General features: G+C 39.5%; 2 protein-coding genes across 6 annotated transcripts in view; one reads left to right on the top strand and one right to left on the bottom strand.

The window, feature by feature from the left end:
* LOC106533553 (RNA binding protein fox-1 homolog 2) overlaps window positions 1-8,171 on the top strand; it is a gene marked incomplete in the record, with an annotated part of 59,093 nt that extends 50,922 nt beyond the window's left edge. For 3 of the 5 annotated variants that reach the window (XM_014029905.1, XM_014029904.1, XM_014029906.1), the window contains 3 exon segments: window positions 1,440-1,528; window positions 4,694-4,766; window positions 5,131-8,171. In XM_014029905.1, the coding sequence (XP_013885359.1) occupies window positions 1,440-1,528; window positions 4,694-4,766; window positions 5,131-5,175 (207 nt within the window). 5 annotated transcript variants of the gene reach the window in all.
* On the bottom strand, window positions 7,226-10,660 carry LOC106533555 (retinal cone rhodopsin-sensitive cGMP 3',5'-cyclic phosphodiesterase subunit gamma). The gene is made up of 2 exons (XM_014029909.1): window positions 10,265-10,660; window positions 7,226-10,117 (listed from the first exon to the last, which is right to left on the bottom strand). Exons 1-2 carry the CDS (start codon window positions 10,372-10,374, stop codon window positions 10,000-10,002), a joined length of 228 nt encoding a protein of 75 aa, XP_013885363.1. The 5' UTR covers window positions 10,375-10,660; the 3' UTR covers window positions 7,226-9,999.
* Between the last annotated feature and the right edge of the window lie 180 nt (window positions 10,661-10,840).

Raw genomic sequence — 10,840 nt, 5'->3', positions numbered from 1 at the left:
CCTCTACTCTCTCCTAGTCCCCCCCGCCCCGCCTCTTCCTGTCCTACAGATTCCTCTTTTTCTTCTCTAGTTATCAGAAGTATAGTTCAGATCTCTGGAAGCAGGGATCTGCAAAAAATGTTATGAACAGTTAACATCTTACTTGTCACAGATGGCTTTTTGAATAGCTGTGTTGTGGAAGTAAAGTTGAATTCTGACCAAAGTGATGAGCTAATGGCTAGTCTGAGCAAATCCAAGATCAAACTTGATTTCTTTGTTCTTTAAAATAAAACTTCATTAATTTTTAGTCAGTTTTTTTAAGTAGTTTAACATGATTGTTTTTTTTTTATGATGACAGCAATCCACTTTGGTTTCTGCCCCCCTCAGACCGGCTGTTTGCTCATCAAGCTGGTCAAAATTAAATTCTTGTTTCTTTAATTTGCCGTCATTCAAAGAGCGATCCACAGCAGATATTTAACTGTTTATAACTTTTCCACAGACCCCTCTCTTAAAAGATCTAAATTCTTGTTCTAGCTCCTTTTTTGTTGTTATTATTATTTTCTCTCTTTTTCTACACTTCTCAGATTCTTCTTCCTTCTTTTCTCTTCTCCACCCCCATCTCTGACCCAGTCCAGCCTTCCTCCCATAGCAGCAAATGTGTGGTCCTGAATGCAGGGACTTTGGTCGTGACTGATTCTTTAGGGTAGAATGCAGTGGTGTGTTCATTTTATTTTATTTTTTTATAATTTATAGGGTTTTTGTCGACCTAATACTTGTTCTGAATTTGGGATAGCATGCTGTGTCTGTCAGTGATCGGTTGCTGTGAGAGTGTGCGTGTTTGCTCCTCTTTAATCCAACTGGCTGATTGTCTTCTTACACCTGTAGTTTTATTTTTAATTTTTTTTTTAATTTTTGGTGTGTCTGTTCACCAGCTGTTCATAAATAACTGCGCAATCATCTTGTGCCTCCCCCCTTCCCCTTCCTCTGACTGCGTGTCTTTGGAAGAGAACGGCGGTTGGACTTAATATTTGGCTGTGCAGCCTCTCTCCCTCTCTGTTTAAATCGGTGAGGAACGAGCACATCGGTGCTGCAAAACGTAAGAAAATGCCTCCAATTCTGGATCTTTTTATTTATTTATTTTTTGCTGAGTTGGACAGAGAGTGAGAGAGCCACACAGAGCCTGAGCTACATCCTTGTGAATGCTGTACTGCACCAGATTAGCCAGTTTTGCTGACTGTCTGCTTGTTAATATTTTGCTCTTCTCAGCAATTTTCCCCTCACAAAGTGTAACCCTTTAGATTCACTGCCAGTCTTTTTACTCTGCAGAAAAAAATATCGAGCAGTGAACAAAAGTTTCATCCTTTCTCTCTTTTCTTTTCCCACCTTTGTCCTTATTTCCTCTCTGTCCTCTCCCCTTCTTGCCTTTGCTCGTCCGCCTCCTCTTCCTCGCGTCCTCGCAGGGTGGCTATGCGGCGTATCGTTACGCCCAGCCGACGGCCGTAGCGACTCCTGCAGCAGCCGCCGCCGCGGCAGCAGCTTACAGTGACAGGTCAGTAAACTGTTCTCTACACCAGAGGTTCTCAAACTGGGGTCCCAGGACCCCCAGGAGTCCATGAGCTCCATCTTGAGGGTCCTCAAAAATTTTCAATAAATGGTTATTTTGGATTTTATTTGAAAAATTAACATGAGGAACAATGCACTAGTAAAACAAACATACAGCAGGTAAAAGAAGTATTGAACACGTCACCATTTTTCTCAGTAAATATATTACTAGAGGTGCTAATGACATGAAATTTTCACCAGATGTCGGTAACAACCCAAGTGATCCATACATACAAAGAAATCAAACCATAAATGTCCACAAATTAAGTTATTTGTAATAATGTGGAATGGCACAGGGAAAAAGTATTGAACACATGAAGAAAGGGAGGTGTAAAAAGGCATGGAAAGCCAAGACACCAGCTGAACTCTCTCAGTAATTTGAAAGCAAGTCTGCCCCTTGTCAGTGCAAATTAATATCAGCTGGTTCAGTCCCAAATGATGGCCAGGTATCACACAAGAACCATCTGATGATGGGTACAAGTAAAGAGCTCTCTCAAGACCTTCACAACCTTATTGTTGCAAAGCATAATGATGGCATCGGTTACAGAAGAATGTCTAAACTTCTGAAGGTTCCAGTGAGCACTGTTGGGGCCAWAATTCAGAAGTGGAAAGAACATTATTTCACCATAAACTGACCACGACCAGGTGCTCCTCACAAGATTTCTGACAGAGGAGTGAAAAGAATTATCAGAAGAGTTGTCCAAGAGCCAAGGACCACTTGTGGAGAGCTTCAGAAAGACCTGGAATTAGCAGGTACGTTTGTTTCAAAGAAAACAATAAGTAATGCACTGAACCACCATGGCCTGTATGCACGCTCACCACGCAAGACTCCACTGCTGAAGAAACAGCATGTTGAAGCTCCTTTAAAGTTTGCTGCACAACATTTAGACAAGCCTGTCTAATACTGGGAGAATATAGTCTGGTCAGATGAGACCAACATTGAACTGTTTGGATGCCAGAATACACATCATGTTTGGAGGTCAAATGGCACTGCACATCAGCCCAAAAACACCATACCAACAGTGAAGTTTGGAGGTGGGAACATCATGGTGTGAGGCTGTTTTTCAGCATATGGTACTGGCAAACTTCAAATAATTGAAGGAAGGATGAGTGGAAAAATGTACAGAGACATTCTTGATAAAAATCTGCTTCCATCTACCAGGATGATGAAGATGAAACGTGGCTGGACATTTCAGCAAGACAATGAGCCCAAACACAAAGCCAAGGAAACTCTCAGTTGGTTTCAGAGAAAGAAACTAAAGCTGCTGGAATGGCCCAGCCAATCACCTGACCTGAATCCAACAGAAAATCTATGGAAAGAAGTAAAGATCAGAGTTCATAGAAGAGGTCCACGAAACCTTCAAGATTTGAAGACTGTTTGTGTGGAAGAATGGGCCAAAATCACACCTGAGCAATGCATGCCACTAGTTTCTCCATACAGGAGGCATCTTGAAGCTGTCATTGACAACAAAGGCTTTTGTACAAAGTATTAGATAAATTTCAGTAAGTGTGTTCAATACTTTTTCTCTGTGCCATTCCACATTATTACAAATAACTTCATTTCTGGACATTWWKGKTTKRWTTYYTTKKWWKKTWKGRWYMMYTKGGTTGTTACCAACATCTGGTGAAAATTTCATGTCATTGGCACCTCTAGTAATATATTTACTGAGAAAAATGGTGACGTGTTCAATACAAATTTTTCCCGCTGTACTAAACCAAACAAAAACATAGTATTCTCATAATATTTAGGGGTTAAAATTACAGTAAATTATTTCTAAAACAGCTTGGGGTTTATGAGGGGGTCCCTGGAAACATTTCACACTTGTAAGGGGTCCTCAGACCCAAAAGGCATGAGAACCCCTGCTCTACACCTCCATAGATCTGGGTGGAGGGGCCCTCTCGCAGACTTTGAGAAGAAAGATAGGTCTAACAGAACAGAGAAAAGACCAAGCATTTCTGGTAGGAGTGTACATCACTCACTGCTTTTCATATGTTAAACAGAAATGTTTGATTTTAGTCCTTTTTTTGTTTTGTTTTAGCTTAGTATTTGTATTTGCGACCACACCACCCTGAACACACCAGATCCAATCTGATCTCAGAAGCAGGGTCTGGGTCTGGAATACCAGGTGCCATAAAATCAATGTAGGAGTTGCGCCCACATTGCAACACTAGCTATAGAAAACCTTGAACCATAATAGGTCATAGGTTGCCTACTGCAAAGGATGACAAAAAATTGTATAATTGTGAGTTAAAACCATTTTTGTGTTTTACTGAAGTAGCTTAGCTGTAGCAGCCATCTTGAATCAGGTGGTCTCTAAAATTTAATCAGTTCTAGATGTACATACAGTGTAGTGCTGCGCGGTATTAGGAAAACATGCGATAATAGTGTTTAAGCTACTACGTTTTCCTAATTACTAGGCACTTTTTTATTTTTTATGTCCATACAGACATACCTGACATGTTTCGACGTGTACCTCCGTCTTCATCAGAGGTGCCACAGCTGATGTTTGGAGACGGTGTCGGCTCATCAATATATATTGACAAGCCGCCCAAACAACATCAGCTGTGACACCTCTGATGAAGACGGAAGTACACATCGAAACATGTCAGGTATGTCTGTATAGACATAAAAATTTTTAAAAAGTGTCTAGTAATTAGGAAAACGTAGTAGATTGATTTTATAGACACAATGAACTTTATTAGAATAGTGTTTAATATTGCAATGAAGATATGACTTGCAATTAATGAACAAATGTTGATGTCTTTCTGCTCTGGGTTCAGAGAAAAAAAAAGATAATTTTCATTCCAGCATGTTTTATTTTAATATGAAGAGATCAATCGAATCAGCTAAATACATGAAGGGCTCCATTTGATTGATGAAATACTTCAAGCTTCTGACTGAGTGACAAAAATACAGTAAATGCAAACTTTTGAGCAAACCGTTTATTGCAGTTTATGTAGTTTTTTGCAATACGCCTATTGCACAGGCTGTTATTATGATGATGATATATTGTGCAGCCCTAGTCAAGCAGCCGATAATAAAGTTTTGGTTTTTTGTGGGGTTTTTTCCTGAAGCCTCACGTGTGTGTTTTTTTTATTTCCCCCCTCACAGCTACGGACGGGTTTACACGGCAGACCCCTACCATGCAGCTCTTGCCCCAGCTGCCTACGGTGTCGGAGCTATGGTACGTTCATCACCCGATCTCCTCCCTGGTTTCATCCAGTCTGTTGCTAATTGATCAGCTGTCGGTTATAGATTATTATTATTATTATATAACCAAATCAATCTTTTTGCCTTTTAAACAGCCAGTTTGGGGCAAAGCCAAGTCCAGATTTTTATTGTTAGTAAAACCAGAATTTATTGCTCTTTTCTCAACCACAGTCGGCTCTGATCACTGTTCAATTAAAGCCAACAGATGTGATAAGAAAATAGTTTTTGTATGTTTTTATCATTTATTAAAAGTTGATATAAAATTGCCTCTGCAGCCTGAAAAAAGTGCAAGTAAATAATTGTTTTTTTTGTGTGTGTGTGTGTGTGTTGTCTCTTAGGCCACGCTGTACAGGGGAGGCTACAGTAGATTTGCCCCTTACTAAAGACACTACATTTCCCAGGAGCTCGCCTCTCTTTCTCTTTCTCCCATTGAATTACTCCGAAAGAGCTCCCTCTGTTGTCTCGGAGGAGGATAGCACCCCCTTTTTATATATTAAAAAAAATAAATAAAGCGAGGAGACGACCACAACAAAGATATTTCAGATCCCACCCCAGAGCAGACCCACATTATCTTATATAGGCTTCTACAGAAATAGAGGAATGCTGTATTAAAAGACTGATGGATGGCCTCTATGTTTAAAAGAAAAACGAAGAAGAAAAAAAATCAGACTGAACATGGCCACCTTCCCTAATGCACGGCTGTATTATAGTCTCCCCCTCCTATCCCCCTCGACACTCAGCAGCACAAGATTTGGGGACGGAGCTCAGATGTTCTTCCAAAGGCTGGACGTGGGAAAAAAAACCTGACATTAGGACAGCTGTCACTCGTGTGTGTGAGCCAGCTGAGCACATTCTGCGTTTGAAGAAAAACAAGAGGGAAGGTGTCAAAAAAAACACAACAACAACATCGTCTGAGCGGTGGAGAGAAGTGAAGGCGCCTCGACAGAGAGCACCGGGATGACTTTTCTTTTTTTATATATATATATAAAGCAGGTGGATGAGCAAAGAAGGCAGAAAAGCAGGATTTCAGAGTGCGTCCTGCAGCGCTGGGCTCAGATCTGAGGCTGAGCTTGGAGACATGACGGAAAGCTGGAGGAGGGAGGGTTTAATAGAGCTGATCCTTACCTCAACTTTTCTTAGTATGTGGAAACGGTAAACCTTTAAACCTAAAATTGTTATGATATGCAAAGAAATTAGTTTAGAGAAAAAAATTGTTATTATTATTATTATTATTATTACTGTTGTAATTATCCTCATTAATATTATGGAAAAAAAACATTATTTTGTTTGCTACAGCAGTCGCTGCTGTGGTGAAGTTTTATTGGTGAACCTTTAGGGTTAAAATCATAGATTTTACATCTATAGTTCAAACAGTCCAGATATGAAACACAACAATATCGCACATCTTCCTGGTCTCACACACAAACACACACATATGATTTCACTACAATGTATGTGTGCAGCATCACCTAACACTACGGGTGCAACACTACACTGCAAACATTTCTAGTTGTTTACATGTAAAATAAAAAAATAACCTCCCCTACAAGCCCGGAGGGTCGGGGGGGGGGGCTTCGGTGATCCTTTACCGTAGGGAGACGTGGTTTGGATTTTTCCCCTCATGCTTCATGTTTTTATCGAGTCCAGCGATGGATGAGTCTTCCTGAAACACACTTTAGACGATGCAGCCGACGGCGTTTTACTGAGCAGGATGGAGATTCAGTCAGCGACTTTTTAGTGACGACTTAAATGCAAAACACATCACTATTGTGCATATTTCTATATTTCTTGTACCCTCGATTTCTAAGACGTGGCTTTAATTTTGGCCTTTTGTTTGTGTTCCAAAGATTTGTAGAAAGCACATTTTTCTGCCGTTAAAAAAAGTATAAATATATATATAAATATATATTACTTGTGTTATTATCACAATCCTATAGCTGTCCTTATTTAGTTTTTACATTGTCTGCTTTGTTTTTGAATATATATATATGTGTGTATGTGTGTGTTCTTCAGTGAGATGCAGATTTCTTTTTTTTTTCTTAAGTTTTGCATAAACGTTTCTGAACTGAGACCATACCTGAGTAGTAAAAAGAATGCAGGTAATATCACCAAAATTATTTTCTTTCTCAGTAATCTTTAGTTTGTTCAGTACGTTTGTTTTGTTGTTGTTTTTTTTATAATATGAATATTATTTTTATTGCTGTTGTTTTATTGTTGTTGTTGATTGGTCATAGGTTCTGCCAGCATGACGTTGTTCACAATTTACAGAAAACAGCTGGATCTATTTTACTTTGCCGTGTGTGCGTGCGCGCGTGCGTATGTGTGTGTGTGTGTGTTTTCATTTTGCTGATGAAAACCGGTGGAATGAATGAGAATCAGTTTGTCGCACTTTGGTTCAAATCAACTGTGTTCCTTTTGTTTTTTTATTTTTTCGTGGTCTTTATTAGTTTTTTGTTTATTTTTAAAGCAGCTGACGTACATTTCAGTGGATAAAATCTCTCAGCCTGATCAGTGTGCTCGCTCCGGGTTTGTTTGAAGCTAACGCAGTAAAATGTCTGAAAGTGTTAAACACATGCAGGATCACATTCATGTCTGATAAAAGAAAAAAAATGGAACATTTTAAACCATTTTCTTTCTATTTTTCCACTTCCCCACCCTTAGATAAGCATAGGACTGTCACCATTTTTTTTTTGTTTTATATCATGTAACTTTATTTTATTTTATGTTAATAATGTTTTAACATGAATAAAGAATGTGCTCTGGATTAAATAAAAAAAGCAAAACAAAGACAGAAAAGGCACCAGCCAAAGATGTGAGGTTTCCAGCATGTTCTGGTTCCCAACTTGAAAAGTGCTAGAAAACAAAATAATAATAATAATAAAAAAAGAAGTAAATACATAAAGGACTTATGGAGCCACTGGAGGCATGGACAAACCAGCATGAGTGATAATTACCAAGTTTAAAAAAACAGAAAAAAAAGAGTTATGCATGAATCTTTTATCTTTTCCCATTTGACTGCTGAGCAGCTGGACTCAGCTGCTCATGTTTTACCACTAGAAGATGGGCGGCTCGCAGTTTGACACAACACAAGAGCACAGAGCTGGTTGGCAAAAAAACAAGAAAAAAAAAGGCCTAACAACAAAACAAAATGGCCTCTGTAAAAAGAAAGATAAACCATTTGGCAGCTTGATTTTCCTGGTTGTGGCTTTCTTGGCCCTGTATTATATATTAACTCCGTGGTCATTCTTCATAGATTCTATGGTTTCAACGATCAGTCCCTCCGTCCTGTCTGAATCCCTCTGACTGCCGTTATGTTTGGTTTTTTGTTTTGTTATTGAATGTCGATATAAAAATGTTTTATATAAAATGTTTTGTTGTGGTTGAGCTTCCTGGTTGTTTTCTTTGTAAATCCTGTATTTCAGCTGGAAGGGATAGCAGATCTCTTTTAAGGTGGGAACAGTTAATATCTTACCTGCTGTAGATGGCCCCTTAACAGCCTCAGTTTGGAGAAATATTAGTTTTGACTGCGTGCTGACAGCCGAGACCAAAGTGGATTATTATGTGCTAAAGCTAACAGCTGCTGACCCTATTTGCACTTTTACATAAATAATGCGTCACCGAGCGTGTTTCGAGCATCAGGGATGTCAGGTTTACACGCAAAGTCTATGGTGGACCCACTTCAGGAAGGACATGTCTCGCACGTTCAACGCTGGCGTGGCAAAAACCTGAACTTCTGCTGCTCGACGTGGAACGTCAACCATTCAGAGAGTCTCAGAGTGAGACGAAGTGACACGTTTTCCTACGAGACGGTTTCCTGAATGATGACCATTAACCTGAGACAGGTGGACAGGAGCTCTCAGCTGAAATCGAGTGCCTGTTAGTCGGTGTCCTGGCAGGAGATGCGGGTCAGAGGCTCGTCAAACTGGGCTCAGGACAAAAATAGTTCTGAAAAGCGAGCCTTGTCAACGCGCAGCTCCTGGAGTGGTGAAACTCAGAGCTGCTCTGAATTATCCGGTGAGCGTAACGTGCGTCTGACCTCAAAGTGTACGATCATCGAACTTGAAGCGTTGGACACGTTTTTGATGCCCAAATCGCATTTGGTGTGAATCGTTAGTTTTGAAATACATTTTTAATGTAAAACATTTAAGGCAGGAGATGCTTTGGTGCACGGTGGATCTTGACTTCCCTCTGACTAGCAGTTAGCTCATCAGTTCAGTCACAACCCTCCTGCTGCCCTGGAGTCAAAATGACCCCTGAGGCCTCAGATTTCATCAAAAATGTTTCCTCAGAGAAAAAAGAAGGCTTTCTAAGCTATGGGCCATTTTATTTATTTATTTTTATTGTTTTTCAGGCTTGTTTTATTAAAATCCATCCACTGATTCTTGAGATTTATTTATTTTTTTGCTTAAAAAATATTAAACCACAGTTTTTTTGTACATAGTTTATTGGAAATTCATGTAATAAATCAAATATTTTGTCCTCAGAACCAATATGATGAAAAGTCACTCAACACAATAATCCATTACAACGTTAACTACTTTAATGTGCAAATATTTCTTTAAATTTACTGTCTTCTGCATCGATCATAAAAGTCATTGACGTCCTTTAGTGTGTCCCTATATATATATATATATATATTTCTTGTGGAACTTTTTCCCCTCCCTTAACTTATCAGAAACAGTGGTGTTTGTTCTTGTATTGACATTTACATAAATTATTTATAAAAAAATAAACACGTCAATTAAAGCTGCACAAGAGGAAAAAGAGGGAAGGTGACTGAGACAGCAAGACAGAGGAGAGGAAGGAAAAAGTCAAACCTATAATAAAATAATTCAAATATACATTGTTTACAGTTTATGATGTTTGACACAGAACAGCTCAGGAAAATGATACAATAATAAATGTGAGGAGGAGAAAGGAGTGGAGAGAAAATGTGTTGAGTCTGGTCTCTAGAGCTGTGGTTTCCAAAGTTGGGGTCAGGGCCCACAGTGGGGTCCTAAAACATCAAGGTGGGGTCTGGGAAATGAAAAATGACTACTAACAACCATTGGGGGCACAGATCTCTGCTGCTGTTATTGTGTGGGTCAAAAGCTGAAAAGTTTGGGAAGCACTTCTCTAGATGATGGGCTGCGGTAGCTTGGTGGTCAGTGCAGCTGCAGGTTTGAGCCCAGGTTGTCTCAGGAATGTCTTTGGTGTAAAATGAAATTCTAGATGATTCCATATTTGGCCAGGTCGCTCAGCTCCATGTCCCCAAACGCTTCCCATGGACAGATCACTGTGATGTCTGTGCCAAGACCCTCCATCCCGGGTATGTCGTCTCCAAACCTGAAACCAAATCAAGCATATGTCCCTCAACGGCCTGGATGTTTCTTTGTTTTTTTCACTGGTTTTTCCCAGCATAAATCAAAACATTCAATAACATTTGAAAACCTTTCCTTCAAGAAATGCCAGATTCATATAAGCCAGTCTTACCCCTTCTGGCCCGGTTTTGGAGCCTTGCTCTTAAATGTGCGCGTGGCCCTCTGCTTGAACTTGGGTGGCGCCTTCTTCTCAGCAGGTGTTGCGACGGCTGTGTCTGCCATAGTTTAAGGTCTGGATGAAAACAGAACCAAGAGCATGTTATTAAACGCTCCCCTCACCCCCCACTTCTCTTCCTCTAAGCCCTTAATTGCCTCTAGCTTCCTTGATATAACTCTACCAGACTGGGTCAGACTATAAGTAGAAGGGTTTTTAAGCACCTGTAAGACCCTGTTGCACAAAGAGCTTTGTCTATTTTTACAACCTACTGCTTTTAGGATTATTCAGGTTTGTACACAACTACAAACCAGAATGTTACATAATATCACAGACTAAGATAAATACACCTACCACTATATACTGGATGTCAATAAAAACTAAGTATAAAAAAGATTTTGTCCTTGGCAATTAATTTAAATGATTTTTCTCTGCCAAACAGTTGCTTTAATTGAACTAATATGTATGTATGTGTATGTATGTATGTATATGTATGTATGTATGTATGTATGTATGTATGTATGTATGTATGTA

Source organism: Austrofundulus limnaeus, unplaced genomic scaffold (assembly GCF_001266775.1).
Source record: "Austrofundulus limnaeus strain Quisiro unplaced genomic scaffold, Austrofundulus_limnaeus-1.0 Scaffold970, whole genome shotgun sequence".
Lineage (NCBI taxonomy): Eukaryota > Metazoa > Chordata > Actinopteri > Cyprinodontiformes > Rivulidae > Austrofundulus > Austrofundulus limnaeus.
The sequence above is the reverse complement of the archived record's forward strand: the minus strand, read 5'-3'. Positions and strand labels throughout refer to the sequence as shown.

Coding starts and splice junctions, on each gene's coding strand:
- LOC106533555 (XM_014029909.1), bottom strand. CDS start 10,374: ATGGCAGACACAGCCGTCGCAACACCTGCTGAGAAGAAGGCGCCACCC. Junction 10,118..10,264: donor CCAAAACCGGGCCAGAAGGG/GTAAGACTGGCT, acceptor ATTTGGTTTCAG/GTTTGGAGACGACATACCCG.